The sequence below is a fragment of the Stigmatopora nigra genome, unplaced genomic scaffold (assembly GCF_051989575.1).
Source record: "Stigmatopora nigra isolate UIUO_SnigA unplaced genomic scaffold, RoL_Snig_1.1 HiC_scaffold_26, whole genome shotgun sequence".
Lineage (NCBI taxonomy): Eukaryota > Metazoa > Chordata > Actinopteri > Syngnathiformes > Syngnathidae > Stigmatopora > Stigmatopora nigra.
The window spans coordinates 2,036,547-2,060,161 of record NW_027551605.1 but is presented as its reverse complement, the minus strand read 5'-3'; the positions used below and the strand labels follow the sequence as shown (position 1 = coordinate 2,060,161).

At 39.5% G+C, this 23,615-nt stretch overlaps 1 protein-coding gene across 2 annotated transcripts in view; it reads right to left on the bottom strand.

The window, feature by feature from the left end:
• Nucleotides 1-23,615, bottom strand: part of mdn1 (midasin AAA ATPase 1) — a 138,591-nt gene that overhangs the window by 78,944 nt on the left and 36,032 nt on the right. For both annotated transcript variants that reach the window (XM_077711400.1, XM_077711401.1), the window contains exons 24-41: nt 21,809-21,987; nt 18,178-18,386; nt 15,201-15,347; nt 14,815-14,956; nt 14,607-14,741; nt 14,314-14,452; nt 13,687-13,819; nt 11,910-12,040; nt 7,185-7,323; nt 5,697-5,811; nt 4,765-4,992; nt 4,470-4,664; nt 3,631-3,839; nt 3,424-3,546; nt 3,118-3,315; nt 1,583-1,690; nt 215-403; nt 49-138 (exon numbers count right to left, since the gene is read on the bottom strand). In XM_077711400.1, coding sequence (XP_077567526.1) covers nt 49-138; nt 215-403; nt 1,583-1,690; nt 3,118-3,315; nt 3,424-3,546; nt 3,631-3,839; nt 4,470-4,664; nt 4,765-4,992; nt 5,697-5,811; nt 7,185-7,323; nt 11,910-12,040; nt 13,687-13,819; nt 14,314-14,452; nt 14,607-14,741; nt 14,815-14,956; nt 15,201-15,347; nt 18,178-18,386; nt 21,809-21,987 — 2,809 coding nt within the window. The remainder of the gene's footprint in view (nt 1-48; nt 139-214; nt 404-1,582; nt 1,691-3,117; nt 3,316-3,423; nt 3,547-3,630; nt 3,840-4,469; nt 4,665-4,764; nt 4,993-5,696; nt 5,812-7,184; nt 7,324-11,909; nt 12,041-13,686; nt 13,820-14,313; nt 14,453-14,606; nt 14,742-14,814; nt 14,957-15,200; nt 15,348-18,177; nt 18,387-21,808; nt 21,988-23,615) is intronic.

Sequence of the window (23,615 nt, the reverse complement as noted above, 5' to 3'; positions counted from 1 at the left end):
CACATTTTTTAAGGAAAAATAACCATAATTATGTTTTATTTACTGGACCTGCAAGCTGAGTGGAGTGATATGAAATTGTCCGGAACCAGTGTACGGTTCCAACTCATCACCAAAGATCTGCCTGAAAATATGTAAAACCTGCAAATTTGAAGATAAGGTTGAGAATGTTTCATCATCAATTTCAGGACGAGGGGGGGCAGTAAAAATTGTTTACTTGTGCCTTGTCGGCCTCTGTTCTCATCTTGTCTGCATACACCAAAGCCACATGTTGACCTGGGTTGAAAAATCCTGGTGACTGGTCTGCCTGCATTAGCTGACACCAGCGAAATATGTCACGCAGGTTGAATTCCCAAGGGCTTCCTTTTTGACCCCAGAGCTTTCCAACGCTCACCTCCTGGAACAGCTATTGAGAGAAAAGTAAGAATTAGTGAAGATATAATAATAGATAAGGGTACAAACAAAATAAAACAAGAGTAGCAGTGGAGTAAAAGGGCAAAAAATTAACATTGAAAAGAAGGAGACAGAGGAATGGTGATTGGCAATGCCAGCCTTGTACAAGGGGGATTGTTGCCATTAAGTTTAGTTTTATCAGCATTTAAAAGTTTGTGTAAACTGTGATGGGTAGTGGACTGTCTTGTCCTAGGGTTGTTAGGGTCTGTCTTGGGGGCTGGTAGGTGAACCTCGGACAGGATCTGGAAATGGTGTATGTCCTCTTTCTGAGCCCTGGCCTTTGGTCTGCCCCCTCTCACTGCCTGAAGACCAGTTCCTTAAATGCTGTCTATCATTGTGTAACACGCATACAAGTAGTGTAAATTGGGGTTTCATCATGAATAGGCATCATTGGGTACATATTAGGCTAGTTGTTGGCATGGAGTTACTATAAATAAGAGGAGTCCCCAAATCTTAGGTTTTGATATGGGTTTCTAACAGTATATCATATGCACCTACACTGATCCCTCATTTTTCATGGATAATTTAAACCAGACATGGCTGCGATAATCTAAAAACCGCAAAGTTAGTCACCCCTATTATTACTACATACATACATGCTTTACCGCCTATATGAAATTCACGTACACAAGTACTATTTTTAAACGTATTCATTAAATACCACAGTTACAGGCATATGTACAGAATGCCATATTTATTTGAGTATATGGTGCTCACACCAAGTATTGCACCGGTACTGGTAAAGGGTAAATACTGAACACGTCGCATGGCAAAACATTTATTCACAACATATAGTACGGAAACCTGGTAAAACAAACTACTACCAATATGAACACAATTCTCAAATTGAATGTACAATTTTAAATCTTAAGTCCAATTCATCATCATATTTAAAATTTGTAAAAGTTTGATTCATCAGATTCCCTGGAGCGACTTTTCACATTTGTACCTAGTATTACCTGCTTTTGTAAAAGAAGGTAGATTACCATTTGGCGGACAAAGAAAGGTTGTTTTAGGTCTCCCATTATTCATTAAGCTTGCGGAGGGAACCTTTTCACCGGCAAAGGGCAAAGTTTCACCTGGATTTGTGTAAAACGAAAAAAATATTTGAAAATAAAAAAAAAAAACCTACTGTGTCATTGAACTCCACAATTTTAGAAATAATTTCCTTATCAATGGTTGGAAAAGTTGACTGTCCAATGAACTCCATGTCTTTTCTAGTTAGTTGGTCCACAAACACCTACAACACACAAACAATTACCATGTCCGTTAAAGACAAAACAGTGATTACAGTACATAAAAGGACAATATTAATCATAAATCCTGTCCCACCTAACAATAAGAAGGGAGGATACATCTTAAATTGGGTTCCAGCCAATGGTAGAGCACAAATAGACATAGCGCTGCAGCAATCAACTACAGTGGTACCTCGACATAGGAGTCCCCGACATACGGGCAATTTGAGATACGAGTACAATTTGGAGCAAATATTTATCTTAAGTTACCAGTACAATTTTTAGCAAATATTTATCTTAAGATACTAGTAAAATTTTGAGCAAATATTTATCTTAAGATACGAGACAAATTTTGATATACGAGCAGACAGCGGACACGAGAGGCAGCTTATAAGAACATCATGGGCACCGTCTCTCTCCCTGCAACTCCCTCGTGCAATGTCTCTGTGGCCGCAACTCCCCCGTGTCATGTCTCTGCGAGCACTGGGCAGAGCGTTGCATTTTTTAAGTGATTTTTTTCCCCGTTAGTCAGTACAAATACGATTACTCGTTAGCAAATGGTCGTGTGTTATCCTATTGAGGACGTGTGCATCATTTTGGGAATATTTTTAAGGGAATTTAAAAGCAAACAACCATTTCAGCTGGATCTGAAAGTCAGGGTGGAGGCGGGGAGAAAGAGCAACCCAGGAGAAGAAAGGTATCAAAATTTAAAATAAAATTAGAAGTTTAGTGTAAAGTTAGATTAAATTTTTTTAGATTTTTAGTGTCTGCATCGTAATCCTAGTTTTTTTTAATTTTTTTATGTTACGAGCGCGTTGCCGCTATAAAGTGCCCCCCCCCTCTCTCTCTGTCCCCTGTCTGTTCCCTCTGCAAAATGTCTAAGTTTAATAATATTAAACACAATTTTGTGCTATTAAACAACTAGTTATGTTACTTTGTTAATAGATGGTGAATTAGAACAAACAAAAATTTATTTCCAATCCAATATCCTGTTTTTGGTGTTTTTTCAGAGGGTTGGAACTAATTTGTTTTTAGTTCATTTCTACGGAATCGTTCATGTGATTTACGAGAAAAATCGACATACAAGCTCACTCCCGGAACGCATTAAGCTCATATCTCGAATGAATGCTTCTACATACAAAATATTCAGGTCATGAAACACTGAAATGCAAATAAATTACTGTTCCAAGATATGAAAAGCTGTTAAACTTACGAGTTCTGATACTTTGAAATGGCAGCGTATAAAAGTGTTGCTCTCGAGTGGTCTCTCTCGACATACCAGGCAAGACAGGCTTGCTCGCCATTCAATTACTCGAGCGCAACTTGTAATATTTTTTTTCCCTTTTATTGTTCATTTTCATACTCAGGGGTGACTTACATTTGGGAAAATACAATAAGCAAAAATAGATCTTAGCTTTTTATTGTTTGCTACCTGTGTGAATCTGTTGAGGAAGGATTTGGGAAGACCCTTGCGACCGCCACCTTGGGTGTATGGATTCTGACAACCAAATATTTTTGTCTTGTCTTGATGAACTTGGAAGGTCATTCCCAGCTCAGGAATGAATATTTCTGCTCGATGATCAAAGCAGGCATTCAGTCCTTCCAACACTGATTGTGAAGCCAAATTGAGCTGATGGCAATTAGCAAAAGTCACATTTAATTATCATTCCTCTGCACAGGTAAAACATTTTGGTAGACAACAATAAGGGCTACAATGCGTGCAGTTAGGCTGCTGTACCTCATCTAGAAGAACCCAGTGCCCCGCCTTCAAGGCAGCTAAAAGTGGACCATCCCGCCAAGCAAACTCTCCTCCTTTTCCTCCTTCTACGGGTAGATCCGCCCCAAACAAGTCAGTGACATCCTGCCAAGAAAATTGAAAACATGAATAGTAGAGATCTAGATAATTCCAATACACAATATATTTTTATATGAAGCAATGACTTACTGTTTGATCTGACAAGTTAATTCTGACAAGATAGTTCCCTGAAGCTTTTGCCAGTGCAGATACTAGACTAGTCTTCCCCACACCAGGTGACCCTTCCAGCAGAACAGGCCGCTTAAGTTTCAATGCACGCAAAACCCTTTGGGCATTCATTGCTGTAGTCCCTGATGCAATGGTGTAGTCTGACAGATGATTGTTCTCCATCAAAGGACCTGCATATAGGATATTGCTTGCATTAGAAATGTAGCTGTATTTAAAATATTACTTAATGAAGGATCTGGAGAATTTACACATTATCTGGCATATGCAGATGCTGTTTCCATTGTTTCAATGACAGTAGTGTTAAAATTACTTCAAACAAAATTCTACCAATAAATAAATTGACCGAACAGAGGTGAAAAGACTGGACAAGATATTCTAAAATGACAGCCCCCACGGACAAAAACGTCCTCTATTTTGAAAGAATTAGTCTTTTAATCATTAAAAACAAGTGATATTGGTTTCAGGCCTAGGACACATTTGTAGCTGGGTCTCGTTTCGCCACGTTATAATAAAGTGATCGAGTTCCCATGTATTTCCTGTCAAGGTGCCAGTACACTAATCGGCTTTTAGAGGGAGCAAATTTTAATGCCACATCATTCGGTCATTCATTCCTTCCTTTCCTGCCTCTCCCTCCTTTCCACCCCCTTTCCTCCCCCCTCCCGCCGCAGGGCACATTGGGACAAACAATCATTATTCTGGATGAGCGGAGAAATCCCATGTAGGCAATTATTTTTTTTTAAATTTTTATGTACAGTTCATTCATATAGTCAAAATCCAAAGAAACAAATTTAGAATCATACCTAACGGAATGTAAAACGGCTTGATGCCAAAGAAGTCTTTTCCCCACTGCGGTGCTCTCAGAAGGCTGGTGTCATAGATTCTAAGAGCATCAATTATCTCCTGATTTGGAATATTCAACTTCAGTTGCTTATGTAAGAACCCCAAGCACATCTTTCGTGCAGTCATAGTGTTGTTGGAACTGGACACTGTGGAACCTTAAATAAGAAAAAGGGGGGAAAAAACATTACAGAATGACAGTCCTTAAAAACGTTTAATTGAAAACTTCCATAATAAGGATTAAAAATATTTGCCCACCTGAACCAATGCCATCAATATAAACCATACATGCAGCATGGATCAAAGCTTGAGCAGTGTCCTGTTTCATGTTCCACTCTGCAGCACTGTCATCATCTAGCTCGCACACAGCATTTAGGTAGTTAACCCATGCAAGAATGTCTCTGACACTGAGGACACAGTGTCGGCCAAAATCTTGATGGGTGAACCACTCTATGAAATCCAGAATCAGGTCTGCAATATCTCCTCCTATGAAAGACAATTTAAAAAATACATCTTCATACACCATTTTCATGTCCAAATTCAAACTCACACGGAATTCAGAAAAAAAACACATTTTTCAACACCTCTCTAAAAGTTATTAATTATCTCAAAATCCTCCCAGCACACAAACACCCACTATCTGAGCAGAGATTAAAATTCACGATGATATACATACCAAGTGGCAATTTAGAGTGTTCAACCAGTGAGAATTTATTTGGGGTGTGCGAGGTGCCGAGAGAAAACATATGTAGCCCGGGGAGAGCATGCAAACTCCTTACAGTAGGGTTGGAACCCACCTGGGATTGAACCCTCAATCTCAGAACTGAGAGCCCGACGCACCTAAATCACTCTTCAACCAGGCCGCAATTTTAATCCCAAATGAGGCCTATTTTTCAAATGACTTCATGGCGTTTTAAAACTTTAAAAATTTGTGTAAAAAAATGTGAAATCATAAGGCCATGTTTACTTAAGGTAGAGAAAAACACTGGGGATGTTTAAAATATCTAGAATACTGACAACAGTGGCATTAACTTCGAATCAAAGGGGTGTGATGTTTGTCGAGTCTTGATTATTTACAATTTATTATACAATCTGGATTTAGAAAACGATTTACACAATTTAGTGAGAAAGGCATGAGATCTGCCGGAATAATAAGTGAATAGTGGATCAAGTTTCCAAGCTGTTTTTACCATCGAGTGATAAGCCAGAATGTAGATTGTGTTGGATAACGTGATGAAGGTCAGTACGGTCATTGCTTTGTGGACACCAGATTTCGGTGAAGCGGTTTCTGAGGGCGGGTGAAAGCTGTCCAAAAGATAAAAAGGTAAACATGTTAGATTTTAGCACTATATAGGTAGAGGCATAAAAAAATTAAGGTTCCATCCAAAATGACATGACCAAAAGTAACGTGTAAAATTCAGAATTTTCAGTCACCTCTAAAAGTATTGGAGCAGCAACATATTCCTTTGTTTTTAAAGTATACTGAAGACATTTGAAGTTCAGTTATCTTCCTGGGTACCAGTATTTCAAATTTGTCCTCTGTGGATGACATTTGTAAACCTAAATATCTCCCACCCAGTGCATCCAATCTTATTTCTTTTTGTATTCAATAGAGTATATTTGAAGGTAATTGTTCCTGAGAGGCGGCCCGGTGGGGCGGGTGGTTAGTGTGTCAGCCTCACAGCTTTGGGGTCCTGGATTCAAATCCAGGTCACGTCCATCTGTGTGGAGTTTGCATTTCCTCCCCGGGCCAGCCTGGGTTTCCTCCCAAATTCCAAAAACATGCATAATTGATTGATTGGACACTCCCTCCAAATATGGGTGTGAGTGAGCATGGTTGTCCATCTCCTTGTGCCCTGCGATCGGCTGGCCACCGATTCAGGGTGCCCCACCAGATCTGGCCCGAGGTCAGCTGGGATAGGCTCCAGCACCCTCCCGCGACCATAATGAGGTTGAAGCGGTTCAGAAAATGAGATGAGATTGTTCCCGAGATATATCTGGCTCATAATGAGCCACTGAGGGTCTGCAAAGAAACGCGTAACACAGCCGTCTTCCCTAACATAGACAAGTACAGTGGTACCTCGACATACGAGCATTTCAAGATACGGGTAAAATTTCGAGCAAATAATTATCTCTAGATAAGAGACAAATTTCGAGTTACTAGAAAATCTACATACGAGCTCAGTCCCGGAACGAATTAAGGTCGTGTCCCGAGGTACCACTGTACTGACAGCTACTCGTTAAGTGCTACATTGATCTTTAAGACTTCAAATGTGTGCCGTAGTTAAATGTTTCAATTTAGCCTAATTAGAAAATTAGCAAAGGCACAACTTTATATATATTTATATATTATACATTTTGCACGCCACACCAGATCATCTCAGAGTTTGGGAAACACTGATTTAAACAATTTAAAATAATAATAATGGTGTTAAAATCTAGATGACTGATTATTTGACTAATGGTAATTATAATCAAATATTAGCCAGAGAGGGAAGAAAATCAATTGGGTAGCCCTAAAATTTTATTTTTTATCAAAAACCCAAATGTATTCGGTATACAACAAAAACAAAGGATATGGACTTGCTGCTACAACACATTTGGAGGTAATTGTATGTGAACACAGTAAATTTGAGGACATGCAGTGCAATAGAAAAGCACTGAATTGTATTTTATACCTCTTTCTTTCCAAAATCTCCTCCAGGGTTCATTGTGGCAACTAGACGGAAACCTTTAGCGGCATGGATTAGCTCCACATCATTGTTGTCATCACTGCCCTTCTCTGCCAACACAAGTGACTTCTCCATCTCTAAAACACTGACAAAAGAAATAAATGTTTCCAAGTCAATAAGTCACTCTTTTCAAGAGTTTGGCCAAGCTGCCAATTTTGAAAATGTTAAAATATAGATAAAGCAATGTTGTGTTTTTGATGTAACGAGTCCCAGAGAATTCTGGAAGGATCCATCGCCACGGCGAAAATGTAGAATCGCCCAGTAGATTTAGCACAAAACTTTTACAATTGATGCACTTTCTGACGCAAATACGAGTAAGCCTGTGTGAAAACGTGGTGAGGGACTTGAACTCTGTCATCGCCAACTAATGGTATGCAACAAAGTACAGTAGTACCTCTACTTAAAAAATGAATTGGTTCCTGAAATTGTTTTGGAACTTGGATTTTTGTTAATAAAGCAGGAAACCCGCTTGTAACAAACAAATGTAACTAAACTTGAGTACAATGCAGAGACACTCAAAAATAAGCTTAATAAGTTTACACTAAATTTAATTCTAATTTTGTTTAAAATGTTGTTACCTTTCTTCTCCGGGGTTGGCTCTATTTGCCTCGCCTCCCCCTGACTTTCAGATGCAACCTATCGAGGGTTGTTTGCTTTTGTATTCCCTTCAAAATATTCCAAAAAAGATGCACAAAATGTCCAAACGGTAGGATAACGCACAACCCCTCGACAACGAGAAGTAGTATATATGCAATTCAGAATAAATAACTGGGAAGCATCTGCAGATTATATGGGCACTGTCTTTCTGGTCCCAACTTCCTCATGTAATGCAGTGGTGGACCGTCAGGGCCTGCAAGGCCTTCTCTGCTGGCCTAAAAAAAATGTCTGAATCACAGACCGATGTTAATTATGTTTTGTCCAAGAATACTCAGTAAATAATTCCAAATTGTCAGCTTCTTTTCATTGCTTTTACCCTGGTTGCCCTGCTTCCAGATGTGTGTTTTAATGTTTTTAAGCATCTAACCAATCACAGTTCAGCCATTATTTGTTTCCAGGGTCATAAATCTGCCTTGAGGCCTTCACAATGGTACTCGGACGTTTTGTCAAAAGATGTTTGGTCCCCGGACGTTCGATCGACCGGGCGTAGTGACTTTCATGACGAGATGAAGAGCCTTCTTTTATTGTGGATAAAAACTAAAGAGTTAGCAGGAGATAGTGTGACCGACTCAAACATATGTGAAAAAGCCAGCAGAATTTACATAGATTTAATAAAAAAGAAAGGCTCTGTAAAGGGGGAGCCTTCAAAGCCTTCAGAGCCCTTTGAAGTAAGTCATGAATGGTTCGAAAAATTTAAAAAAGATCTGGAATACACTTGGTTATTAGACACGGGAAAGCAGCAAGTTCCAATTCCGCGGTGGAATCTGACGACATATTTGCCTCGATTATCACCCAGGAAAGTTACATCCCCAAAAAGTGTCCAACTGCGACGAAACTGGTCTTTTATGGAAGAAAATGCCCAGGCGGACATTCATCATGGCAGAGGGGAAGGCACTACCTAAACCTATTGTTGGGTTTATTCTGTGTTACTATTATACATATGTGTAGTAATTCATTTCTTTGTTAAATCATTAAAAGTCTTTCTATTCTTCGGCTCGAGGTCATAAACTGCCACGTAGTCCAGTCGCACATGTTCTTCTCTAAGGATTGTTGACGCTACATCTCACCCAGTATCAGGCTGTGAGGGTGGTTGATCGGGCAAGGACTCGGGATATCTGCCATTTCCATAACAAAGATGTTTTTCTGCCACGTCCGTAACACTCGTGACGCACTTCGGGCTTCTTTATGTAATTGTTATATGATTGTTAGGTCAAATGAAGGCGTGATTGTTTTTGTTTTAATGCCTTAAAGCTGTAAGCAAAATACTGTTCGAGAAGATACTTTGGAAGATCTCCTCCCTTAAGGTTACTTATCCGTGATCCAATCTATTAAATTAAATGTCAATAATTGAATAAGATGTCTGCCTGCAGTTATTGATAATTACAAAGGGTAATTATTAATGAACCTATCACCTATCCTGGCTACAAAGGATATCATCCTATATATTGTGATACCGCAGGGATCAGTGCTAGACCCAACTCTTCAGTGTCTATATAAATGATCTGCTAAGCAGCTGTCTTTCAACTGTCACCTGGCAAATGTATGCTGATGATGTTGTCCTATATGGACACGCTCAAGACGAAAAAACAAGCCTACAGGAAGTCAGAGATGCAATGACGAGCTTCAATAACTGTCTTGAAAAATATTAAGTACATTTAGACATATCTCAGATTTCTGTATGTACTTCTCAGAGAGATTGACAAATGACAGGGACCAGAAATATTTTTGTCTAAGAAAAAAACTTCAATGTAGTCCAAGAATTTAAATACCTTGGAATAACTCTTGACTCTCAACTTACCTTCAAACGACATAAAAATTAAATTCAATTTGTCTAATTTTAAGTTTATTAGAAACTATCTAACACCTCAGTTAGCAAAATTATATTTTGACACAATGATCATCTCACAAATGCCGTACTGCCTAACAAGTTGGTCATCGGCCTGCAAAACAACACAAACCATTTATAGGCAGGCTTTGAAAGTATTGGACAGTAAGGCTAAAACACACCACCACTGTCAGATATTAGAGAAACCACAAATGCCTTAACTGAAACATTACTGTTAAATATGCAGATGCAAACATAGTCTACAAAATCTTCCAACACAAAGCCCCTCCTCCACTGCAATATTTTGTACAACACACATCAACAAGGGCTGGCTCTTGAGGTGACTGTTGATCCTTCAAAAAGAGTGCTTTCAGCCAAAGCATCTTCTCTGTCTGTGCCGCACATACCTGGAACTTAATACCAATTAACCTACATGAACTCACGTCTCTGAACCTCTTCGCCAATCATCTTAAAGCCTGGCTGTTAGACGAACAAAAGTGTGATCATGACGCTCTGTAATATTGTGCTCTCTAACAAAGTGCAATTTGTCTAGTGTGTTATTGTTTATCTTGAAACTACACAAGGAACTAAAGATGGAAATTAGCCAGCAGCTAGAATCTTACATATTTGGATTGGATAACTATATTCATCCCATACTTGGGGAATTTCATTGTGACAGTAGCAAGAACGGGGGAATGCAGATATGAATATGTTCATTAATATGTGCTGTCGCTTGTCAAATAAATAAATAAATAAATCAATCAATCAATTAATCAATCAATCAATCAATCAATCAATCAATCAAATAACATGGGTGGAGCCCACAACATTGTGTGGAGCAGATAATGTGAGCAGGCACCTGCCTCGCCTAACAAACTACCTATAACAGCAGCTCATTAATAAATTAATAGTCAAACTTGTGTCCCAATTATAAGCTTCAATTTGGTGCCCTTTCGTGGTGATGGGGCAGGATCTGGTCTCAGATGCCCCCTCTCACCTCTGGGCAGAGAGAGACTACATTGTGTTAGCTGATATGGGCGTAGGATTTTGCTGCAACCGATCCAGCAAAGGCACTTTAACCAATGAGAATAATGCAGAAAACAGGAAGCACCTGACTGCAATCAGGTGCTCTAAAGTTGTTTTTTTCCAATCTTGGACAAAACAAAATCATGGAGCCAATCTTCATGATACAAATATTTGCACTTGTAGGACACCAAATTGGTGAAATGTCGTCCTTATTATGGGTTGGAATGAAAACTTGCACCCAAAGTGGTCCTTTGTGAAATAGTTTGCTTGTATTTAAGTGTTGTCCCATGAAAAGATACGATAAAATAAAATTTCAACATTTGCGGATTCAGTACAATTTTTCATTAAGTATCCAAATAAAAAAATTTCATGAAAATGTCAAAAGTTACGCCGAAAACTGCAAGCAGAAAACATGAGATGAAAAATGGCAGAAGTCAGCGCAACGGCACCCAATGCCGCGGCGAAGAAAGAAAATTTAATCGTAGAAGAATGACGCGCTACATAATATAAAAGGCAGAGAAGGACGTCTTGCCCTCCCTGTATTGTTCGGATAGGATTTCACACAGTGAACAGCACCTCATGGAGGAAGACGACGTCTTGGCTTATTCTGTTTTGTACGCATTGGATTTCACATCGGGCACATCAACTTGTGGAAGATGACATCTTGACTTTTCATTTTTTTATTTGGATTGGATTTCACAACACGCACATTACCTTGTGGAGTAAGACTATGCCATGCGTTACATTAAGAAAAAAGCAACCTTTAGAAAATGTCAACAACTTCACTTTCACAGGCCACCAAGCGAGTGGAAATCACTAGGAATAAAAACATTTGCAATTGAGAATGAGTCAGGATCTTAAACTGTACCTGTACCTTTCAGTAAAAGAACGATCCAAAGCACACAGCAAATATAATTCTCAAATGGTTGGAAAAAAAAAAGAACATGAAGAAATTCTCAGTCAATCTCCTGATTTGAATCCAATATACATTTTCTGAAGAGACCTAAAAGTCACTAAAACATATTCAAGATTTAAAGATACTATGTCTGCAAGAGTATGGGCAAAATCACATCACAGCATTGTGAGAAGTTAATTAAAACATACAAGTGTCTGGAATCTTTCATTGCAAACAAAGAGGGATTTTGTGCATGTTTTTTGTGTACCTGTTAAGTCTCTCGAGGACAGAGTCATCTGCTAAGGAGATCTCATCCATTAGAAATACTCCACCCGTTTTCATTGCGAGAACCAATGGCCCATCATGCCATTGAAATAGTCTGCAATCACCACTATCAGCCTGTAACCATAAACAGTTTAATAAGTTGGTTTTAATCTATTTTATGTAATTGTAAAACTCCCATTATGTTATAATATATACATTTATATATTCATAAAACAGTGGTGGACCATCAAGGACTGCATAGCCTTCTCTGCTGGTCTAAAAATATCTGAATCACAATGTTAATTATATTTCGTCCATGAATACTTATTAAATAATTCCAAACTGTCCGCTTCTTTTCATTGCGTTTACTCCTGTTGCGCTGATTCCAGGTGAGTATTTTCATATTTAACCATTTAACCAAATGGGGATAAAGCGGTTCAGAAGATGAGACGAGGTAGGAGAAGTTAAGTCATAGTGATATTTGTTCAATTTGAAGATAAGCAGGCAAGCAATATGCTTTACAGGGAAACGAAACTATCTCAAATTTAATTCAAAATGTTTCTGCTTTTTTGCTCTCTTAGCATTGAATTCTGAGTGGTCCACTTCTGCTTGTTTGTGGATTTTAACAGGCTTCAGCCGCAAGTTTTGGTCTCAATATCTCGATACAATGTAGAGCCCCCAAAGTCTGTATTCTAGTTTGGTTTTTATATTAACAAGTCGGTGTGTCTGATGGTGCAAAATGGTGCTTGTTTAATTTGGAGTTGAAGTTTATATTCACTTTGCAAAAATAAAAAATAAAATGTAACAAATTTGAAATTCAAATAAAAAAATTTTTTGAGTAAGAATAAGATAGCGGGACACTCGCACAACAACGACACTAAGAAAGATGAAAAGTGTGGCGTTTGTACTTAAAGCTATCGCCAACATATTTTCAATATGGCTCAGTTTAAGTGTGCCAGTGAAAACATGGACAACATGGTTGATAGCCATCAGATATGCCAATCGTTGGTGTCATGTCCTTGTACAAAATCATACAAAAACATGTACAAAAAAGAAACAGTTTGAGTCTATAACAGTAATTTACAAAGTATCCAAATCAAAAAATGCTAAGAAAATTGTCAAAATTCACGCTGAAACTCGCAAGCGGAAGCCAGCGGACAGCAACTCAATTTAGCACCGAAGAAGGACTGGCTGAAGAAGAATGGCACTAATTATGTGAACGAAAAAAAAGATTCTTGGGCGGGTAAAGTGAGTGAAGTGGAAGTTTGATTTCTTTTCGGAGTGAGGGCACCGGGGGGACGTCATTGCACTTATCCAAAAATAGAGCTCTCTGAGCGGAGTAGACAGCCGGGTGGAATCCGTCGCTAATCCAAAAAAAAATAGGGATTATTGTAATATCTACCCTTATTGATATTGTTTGATACAAAAACATCTTCGTATGGTAGCAATAATAGGGGTCATCCTACTTGGCAGTTTTTCGATTATAGCTGCTATGCCTGGTCTACATTATCTGGGAAATTTGAGAGAATACTGTAACATTGGTAGACATTAAACTTTTGACTTCGGAATAAACAATATAACATTTTCTACATTAATCTACCACTATTATGGAATTGAAAAAATATTTATGTCATCCTGACTGACCTCAAAGAGGATAGGTTTTGTCTGATTTGACTGCAGGAAGTCAGAAAAGATTGTGTTTTTACACTGTGAATATAAACTTCTGTAGTGTAGGTATCACCTATAGGGTTAAAAATAAAGATAAGTATATAATAGAGCACCTGAGGGGAATGTCTGACAGGCCGCAGACCTCCCAGAAAGTCTGAGGTTTCCATGTGTAGGTGACAGTTGATATAGAAAAGCTCCTTTCCAGTTAAAGCAGCAAACAACTGGCAGATTGTTGTCTTTCCACACCTGTAAAAGTTGTGGAGTCACGGTCATTGTGTGTTTGTTTCTGTGTGCATGGTGGTAGTGAAATTAGCATCACATAAAGAGTTACCTCAGTTGACAAACAAATCAATTTGGGATGAGAGTTTGCATCCAAATGTGCAAACGGAACAAAGACGCTTCATATAGAACTCCAAAATGCAAGGAAAACTGTTAGGTTTATCATTATCATATATTTGCTTGTAATATAATCATTATATATGTGTATGCCAGCGTCGCCCTGGTCGGAGTAAAGGCCACCAGCGGAGTATGAGCACGATGGCCTAAGCAAAAGCCCCTTTTTCTACACTTATTTTTAATCTTTTCCAGGACCATGCCTGATAAGCTCCAGCCGAAAGTGAGTTCCTATGATTTTGACCGCCATTCATCAGAGTTGTTTCTTGGATTTTTCTGTGTACGCTAAACCTGCTTTACCATTTACAAATGATACAGGACAAATCATCTTGCCGATGGCACCTCACCCAGTGTCTCCGATGAGTAGAACAGATTCGCCAAATCTAAGTGCTCGTCCAACGAGCACAGCTAGTCTCCTCATACTGTGTGTCCATACCAAATGGTGAAAATCCTCTGAAATGTCAGCAAAGCTATCAACACAGGAACCTATCCAAAATAGGACGGACAAGTGTTTCAGAAAATTACTTGCAGGGTTCGGGTTGATGCTTTTAACCAGTCTAGGTGACAACATTCTTCAACAGCATTACCTTGGTTGTTGCAGAATGTTTTATTACTATTTTAATTCATTGGAACTACTCACTAAACTGGTTGTTAACCTGTTTGATAGAAAACAGGTTTTTTGGAGTCACTGTCCTCTTGAAGTGCCTCTCCAAGATGGCCAAGATGGTGACCTCCTCCTCAGGCTTTCTAACACGTCCAGCCAGCAACATGTAACCTAAACAAAACAACAATGCAGTGGAATTTGGAAGCAATGGTACCATATTAAAACCACATTTTGTTAAATGTACCATCATCGGCCAAATATTGAAGCCAATCATGAAAGTCCTCAGCCTTTTCTTCAAGCCTGTAGCGATCTGCCCATCGAAAAAGATCCCGGAGTGTGATGAAGCCATGTTTGCCTGCAAATACTGATGAGCCTCTGCGGAATGACTACAGTGGCAGAGAGAAATACAGAAAGTAAGACAGATGACAAATTAAAAAGAGCAGTAATGAAAAAAAGAGATCACAAATCAATTTGTCTGTGCTTTGGAATGTGCCTTAAGAACGTACATTGAGTACATTTTATGATTTAGGAATTATAAAAACATTAAGAATTCAATCCTCGCTCTAGGAATAGCATAAATGTCTTTTCTTAAATATAGCTACTGAAATGTTATTATAAAAAAAGACGTACCTGTAGATCGGTCATGACATTGACTAGTTTGGTGCAGTATGATAGAGGCATGCAGAACCTCTGATGGAGGATGGTAACTAGCTCTTTTCTTGGTAGCTCATCAAAGTGCAATTCCACAAAGCGGTTTCTGAATGCCCTGGAAAGAACCTGTGGGTAAAGATATAGAAAACATGAATAGGTTTCAAGAAATCAATTTCTAATTAGTCAAACGAACCATTCATCAATTTATTTAGGGAGGGCCCTAAGCAATCCTGATCTCAAATTTATAAAGAGAATTGCAACCTTATGCCGACAGAATATGTAAGATTCATATTTGAGGATGCTGATTCTATTGAAATTAGATTCTTGTCATTTAGAGGTTAAAATAGAGAAAGGCCTACCAGAGTCATGTGAATTCCAGTTTTTGATAAACACATCCAATAAATGACATTGCCTATTGAAAACTCTAGATGTTCCAACCAAAGACATTGGACAACTTCTGATGTTCCTAAGAATTGCATCATATGGTTCGTGTGTTTGTCACTGTATACTATTCAAAATCTTATAAGCAAAATTCAGCAGTCAGGCATAAAAATGCTGAGGTGCCAAACTGCTTTGTTTTCTTCCTTCGAGGGGGCTTTATCCACGGCAACTCACTCAAACAAACAAATTTAAATTAACTTGGATAAATATATACATACACTCAACATTTGATGTAACTTCACACAAAACTGAATTCTAATTTAGTTTGAATCTTTTTTGCTAATTCTACGGGTTGACCCCACATGGACATTCAGCCGAAGTCTTCAAAACGAACGCATTAAGAATTGTTTTTGCCTGCCCTTCAAAATATTTTGAATATGACGCACAAAAATGTCATCGCAATATGATAACGCGCGACCACTTGCCAGCTTGTCAGGGTGCCTCTTTTCTACAAAATCCGAAAACTCTTGCCTCTTCGGTGTAACTTTCCTGGGTGATAATCGAGGCAAATATTTTGATAAATTCCACCGAAGCTTTCGAATTGGTGACTATCCTTTATCCACAATAAAAGAAAGCTCTATCTCATCATGAATGTCACTGTGCCGGGGGGAAATTATAGTTAGTCCTTTGGAAGGCCTCTTCTCCTCAATTGCGTTTTTTCTGCTTAAAGATGGTGGATATGGTTTACTTATTCCTCTCATATTGCCGAGCAAGCTCGGTGACACATGAAACACTCATGTTTTTCCAATTATTTCGCGCTTTATGTGGATTGTCAACGGTCGCCTTTTCTTTGCAAAACTCTGGCGATCCATTGTTGTTTACTTTGTATTTAAGTGTAGTAAGTATGCATTGACCAACGTGGAAAAAAAAAAACGGGGAAGGAAATGCAAAGCTCCGCCCCGTGCTCGTAGATATATTTTATACATGAAAGAGATGCGGCAAGACAGTGCCATGGCCACTTGGCTTAGTCACATCTTGAAATTTTAATCGTATTATTCAATCAAAAGTTTCATCGTATTTCAAGCGTGTCGTAAGAAAAGCTGATCGTAAGTCGAGGTACCACTGTACTATGAAAAATCTAAATATTTTTTTGGGAGGTGATTATGTTCTGGGGTTGATGATTAGAGACTCACACCCGCACACACAGTAATACCTTGACATAACAGTGCCCCGACATACGAGCAATTTAAGATGAGTAAGATTTCAGGAAAATGTTTATCTTGAGATACGAGACAAATTTTGATATACGAGCATACAGCGGGCGCGAGACGCTGCTCATAAGAACATTATTGGCACTGTCTCTCTGGTCGCAACTCCTTCGTGTAATGTCTCTAAGAGCAAATAAAACCAAGAAGAAAGGTATAAAAGTTTAAAACAAAATTTGAATTAAATTTAGTTTAAGGTTAGATTAAATTTATATTTGAGTATCTGTATCGTAATCAAAGTTCATTTAAATTTGTTTGTTTTGTTATGAGGGCATTGTTCTGCAAAAAGTCGCCCACACTCTCTCCCCTTCACGAAATCTGACTAATTTTAATACTATTAAACACATTTTAGTACTATTAATCCAGTTATTTATTGCTTTGTTATATCAGAACAAATGAAAATGTTTTTCCACTCCAATATCCTGTTTTTGGTGTTTATTGCAAATGGTTGGAACAAATTCATTTGTTTTTAGTTAATTCCTTTGAGAAACCTTCATTGGAGTTATAAGTAAATCGACATACGAGCTCAGTCACGGAACGAATTAAACTCGTGTCTTGAGGAAACCCAGGACCTTCAAGGCCTTCTCTGTTGTACACACACACACACACACACACCCGAATTACCCACCCACCCACAAAACCATAAAAACCCACCGACGCACCCATGTTTGTAATTACAAATCCTCCAGCTTTCTGCCGTCTGGCAGCAGCTGGGTGAAAGCGGTTCACCTGCTCATTCGCGACCAATTTGTGGTTTTGTTAAAAGGCTTCTGAAGACCTTTGCATTTTTTCTTTGAAATATGACCAAACTTTGGAATTTCTTTTTATGTTCTTTTTGACTGTTTGATTGTGCTGTTGTCTTATTTCCTGCTCAAACCCAGGTATCCCAAGCCTCCGACTCTTGAGCTCGGCACACATTTTCATCTGACAGTATACATTTGTCAATGTATCTACATCCTCAACATTCTATACTATGTTGTGCTTGTTGACACATTTATGTCACAAGACGCGTCTAGTGTCGTCAATGAAGTCGACTATGTCAACTAGTCGCAAAAGCTGACAGGGGTTAAAAGAAGCCCTTATCCAAAAAATCCATAATAAAAATGATAATAGATATCAACTATCAATATTTCACGTCTCTAGTAGAGCAGCAAGCGAATAGCAATTTGCATTCATCCCGAAGAGCTATAGCAAATATATACAGCACAGAGTATATATGTAGAATTAATGTACACTATGAAAAAAATATATATAAAAACTGTGTATGCCCACATTTTTGATGTGTGTAAGTATTCAAAATTTTAGAATACCTTTCTACCCCCATATAGACCAGGGGGATTTTGCGTAGCAAAAAGCATGAACCGTGGGTGAGCCTTGATGACTTCCTGTGTCTCCACCACAAAAAGCTCCCTGTTGTCATCTAGCAGCCTGTTGAGGGCCTCAAGAACATCAGTCGGGGCCAGGTTCAACTCATCAAGGATAATCCAGTAACCTTTCCTCATTGCATCAATGAGAATGCCTGCATGAGAGCCAAAATGAAGCAACAATCAAATGTAGTGACCCATTAAATTAGAACAACATGACAACAAATCAATGAAAAAGGCAAGGGGAACAAATATTGACTTTGTGCTTCGTAATTAGTGCATCAAGGTGATGCACACTTGACTAATCTTACCTACACCATAATCCATCAATTACACAGCCCCTCAACACTAAGTTTAGGATAGCAAAGGCTCTCATGATGTTGATGTTTGTAAAAAATAAAAAAAATACAGTAATTCTCGAATATCATGGTTAATGTAGACCAGACATGAAACAAAAAAACACCAAGTAGATCACCCCATTATAACTACCACGTTATATGTTTTCACGCATATACAGATATTCAAGTACAAAAGTGCAATAATAAAAAGTCTATATTTTTAAATTTTACATTCATAAGAATGTCAAAAGGCTATTGTATTGATATCTAAATATAATAGTCATATCTCTACTTACAAATACCTCTGCGTGCAAAATTTCCAGGTTGCGAGAGCTTTTTATATGCAAATGAGTGCCTTGAGATGAGAAAAATACTCAAGTTCCGAAAAACCCCAAAAAGTACATACATTCCTCATCCGTTATTTAATTTTGAAAATATTGTCGTGAATGCATTGTTTTTCGCTTTAGGAGCTCCCTAACCATAGTGGGCTCTCATTGGTTGTCTCACAACAACCTCTTTCAACATTTTCTCTTTTGTTCCTGTACTTTTGGCCGCCGTTCCTTTTCAGAGTTCTGGCCATGTTCTTTGTCACGTTCTTTGAGTTAGGATGAAGTAGCTCTTTTTTTAAATCATGAATGACGAGTGAGAAACAAAAGAAGCGCGTCCCGCTATCGATAGAAGAAATATTGAAGGTGTTGAAATAATAAGAAGGCATACAGTTGACTGAAATTGCAAGGCAACATTGGCGAAACACAATCAACCCATCGCGACAATATTGAAACAGAAGGAAGCGTTAAAAGCTATGAATCCTTCCCATTGCCTCTGTGATTTGGAAAAGGGAATCATCACTTACCGACAAGATGGAGACTTTTACTTCTGTGGATAAAACAAAAATAAATTGCCAGAGACAGCAGTAGATGACAAGCAGGAACCAATTGTCCACTCGCTACCTGTATTCATAGCATTTGTTTTAACTCATTATCGGATGAAAAAGACAGCTGTCCACAATCTCAGTCTCTCACACTCCAAATTCCTCTATGGCCAAAACCAAAAAGCTGTCCAGTGACACCAGAGAAAAAAATTGTAGACCTGCACCAGGCTGGGAAGGCTCAATCATCAATAGTTAACACACTTTGTGTTAAGATTTCAACTTTGGAAGCAATTATTAGAAAATGGAAGACATTCAAGACCACTGATAATCTCCCTCGATCTGGGGCTTCATGCAAGGTCATACGCCGTGGCGTCAAAATTGTAAGAATGGTCAGCAAAAATCCCAATGCCTAGTGAATGACCTACAGAGAGCTGGGACCACAGTATCAAAGTATACTACCAGTAACAACACTCGGTCGATTTGCCTAAAGACGTCTAGCCGACGGACAGCTCGCCGAGAGGGCGTCTTGCCGAACGTAGAGTTAGCCGAACGAATCGTTAGACAACCGGAGAGCCAGCCAAAGGATGTTGCGCCGACGTGCTCGACCCACCCCCAGTCGTGTGTGTACATGTTTTTCAACCTCGGCCCGCGGGCCAATACGGCCCGTTGCAGATAACATTCATTTAGAACAGTGATTTTCAAACTTTTTTGGCCACCGCCCCCTTCACCGCCGGGCCAAAATGCCAACGCCCCCCTCTTTACCCCTTTCCAACGAACGAAGCTTAAATAAATAGAAGACAGGCGCCTCAGATATTATTCGCTAATTTCGTTTCTTTTAATAGACCAATGCGCAGTTCACCTCGAATCATAAAAATTGATAGCTGATGCATTAAGCCGGTCGCTGTGCGCATACGTCTGTGGTTAAGCGTTGCCGGCGCGCTATTGTGTGCTCCTCTGCGGCTGACTGGATGGTGGTGGTTTCCCCAGTCGCCTGCATCGACGATAAACTCGCGACAATTAGTGATATACGGTATATGCGCGCTGCTCGTGAGCGCTCGAGCAGACAATGTTTCTTGTTTCAATAAAGCTTGTTTTTTGTCGACTTTTTATTACAGACAATCAATTTTTCCGGTCTTTCTACAAACACCAACGTCACATTTTACTGTAATTGCTCCATCGCCCCCTTCACTATTTCAACGCCCCCCATTCGCCTGTTTATTCGTCAGCGCCCCCCTGAAAGTTCACACCGCCCCCCGGGGGGCGGTACTGCCCACTTTGAAAACCACTGATTTAGAATAACAAGGACATTTATTAACGGCCAAACACACGCAGAAAAGTAAGTGACAGAAGAAAAGTAGTTGTAATGAAATTGTAAATCCAGGGATTCTCCTCCAGAAAAGGCACTCCAGAAAGGGCGTTGCAGAAAGGGCGCTGCAGAAAGGGCGCTGCAGAAAGGGCGCTGCAGAAAGGGCGCTGCAGAAAGGGCGCTGCAGAAAGGGCGCTGCAGAAAGGGCGCTACAGAAAGGGCGCTGCAGAAAATGCACACCAATTTTTTTTTAAAAATTACTTTACGTTCGGCCAGACACCACCTCGGCGAGCTGTTCTTCGGCCAGAGGTCCGCCGGCTAAACGTCTTTAGGCAAATCGACCGGCCACGATCAGTAACACAATGCACCGCCAGGTACAGGTAGAAAAACAGGTCACCGTGTTTGGAGGAGAAAGAATACTGAATTGAATCCGAAAAACACCATACCCCACTGTGGGTGGAAACATCATGCTTTGGGGTTATTTTTCTGCAAAGGGAACAGGACGACTGATCTGTGTATAGGAAAGAATAATGGGGCCATGTATCGAGAGAATCCAAGTGAAAATCTACCATCAGCAAGGCCATTGAAGATGAGATGTGGATGGGTCGTTCAGCATGACAATTATCCCAAACACAGCCAGGGCAACAAAAGAGTGGCTTCATAGGAAGCATTTCAAGGTCCTGGAGTGGCCTAGCCAGTCTTCATATCTCAACGCCATAGAAAATCTGTGTAGGGAGTTGAATGGAAAGTATGTTGCCCAACGACATCCCCAAAACATCGGCCAAAATACCAGGAGCCATTTTTCGCCACCATTTTTCAAGTTTTTTTTTTTTTTTTTGGTGAAGCTACGATATTCAATGGAAGACTATCGTTATCTCGCCGGGCACATCACAGAAAAAGACTTTGCTGACATTGTTTTTTGTTGACTAGTTAAAATCTCAAAATGTATTGTATTCAAAGCCCTTTATGAATGCATGACTAAATTAAATGCACCAATGCCAAAGATCTCGGTAACATTTGAAAAGCTTATATAAAGACATTAAATCAACATAAAATTCTTACCCTCTGTGAAAACCAATTTGCCCTTTTCATCCGAGGAGTAGCATCCTATGTATTCTTGTATGTCTGTGTGCTCGTGGTTGTTGATTCTTACACAATGGTTACCGGTCGCTGTAGCCAGCCAATGGATTAAACTAGTCTTTCCCACAGAAGTTTCCCCCTGGATCAGGACGGGGTGAATTCTGTGGTAAAAATGAAACATATTAATTTTCTTAGAAACAAAGTATAGAATATTTTGAGTTAAAAAAGGTGAATGCAATAAGATCATAACTTTAAGTTTCAACTTAAATCGGGCTCGCGCCATTCTCTCATCGTACACGGTGGCCTCTACCCCACTCAGGCCGGTTCTTGCGCTTGCATAGTGCTATAACAGGACTTATGGATATGCAGCCAAGGGGAGATCAAATTAGGTTTGGGAGAATGCGATCATGTTTTAAATTTTGCGATAGTGTTTTGTCCCATTGAGGTGGGCTTGCCCAGTAGGTGATTGAGTGGTTATCGTGTCATCCTCACAGTTCTGGGGTCCTCAGTTGAAATCCAGTTCGGTCCACTTGAGTGGAGTTAATGTTCTTCCCGTGGGGAACCTCCAGGCACTGATTGTCCTGTAAGGTTTTATTCCCTAAGGCATTTTGTTATGACCTTTGCTTTATGGCAAGTTGCTCCATCATGCAGGGAAAGGCATTCTTCACCACCAAATTGCCCCTGGATGGTTGGGAAAAGTTGCTCTCAGAGAAAATAATTGTACCATTCTTTACTCATTGCTGTCTTTTTAGACAATATTGTGAGCAAGCCAACTCTCCAGACCGACATGCAACCCCACACATGAATGGTTTCAGGAGGCTTTACTGTTGCCAGGAGACAAGACCGATGGTAACCCTCACCTCGTCTTCTCCTAACAAGCCTTCTTCCAGATGCCCCAAACAATCAGAAAGGGGATTCATCAGAGAAAATGACTTTACCGCAGTCTTCAGTATTCTAGTCTGTGTAACTTATGCAGAATAAGAGTCTGTCCCTGTATATGCTTGAGAGAAGTGGCTTCTTAGCTGCCCTCTTTGACAGCAGGCCATCCTCCAAAAGTCTTTGCCTTACTGAGCGTGAGGATTCTCTCACACCTGCCTGCTGCCATTTCTGAGCAAGCTGCTCAATTGGTGGTCCGATCCCATAAATGAAACAACTTCAGAAGATGGTCCTGCTGCTTACTGGACTTTTTTGGGCACCCCGGCGCCTGTTTGGCATCAATTGAACTTCTCTCCAATGGCTTCCGGGGACAATTTGGTGAGGAACAATGCCTTTCCAGCATGATAAGAGCACCTTGCCATAGAGTAAAGGTCATAACAAAATAGCTTAGGGAACGAAACATTAGGATTTTGGGCCCTTGGCCAGGAAACTCTCCAGACCTTAATGGGAACTTGTGGTCAATCCTCAAGAAGCAGACGGCTTAAGAGGTTGATCGACAGCATGCCAGGGAGAATTGCAAACGTCTTGTTAAATAAAGGTCAAGACTGCAAATATTGACCTATTGCATGTAATCCTCAAAACAAGCTTTTGATATTTGTGAAATGCTTCTAATTGTATGTCATCACACCATAGAAACATCAAGCAACCACCTAAAAACCCTGAAGGAACAGACTGTGAAAATGTAATATGCGTGTCATTCTCAAAACATTTGGCCATGACTGTAGAAGTGATGAGTATAGATTTTTAATAACATTTTTATAAAAAAAATCAGACATTGAAATAATGAAGAAAAACAACAAATAAGACAGCAAACACATTCATTTTAGAATAAGACTATCATATCAAAATGTGG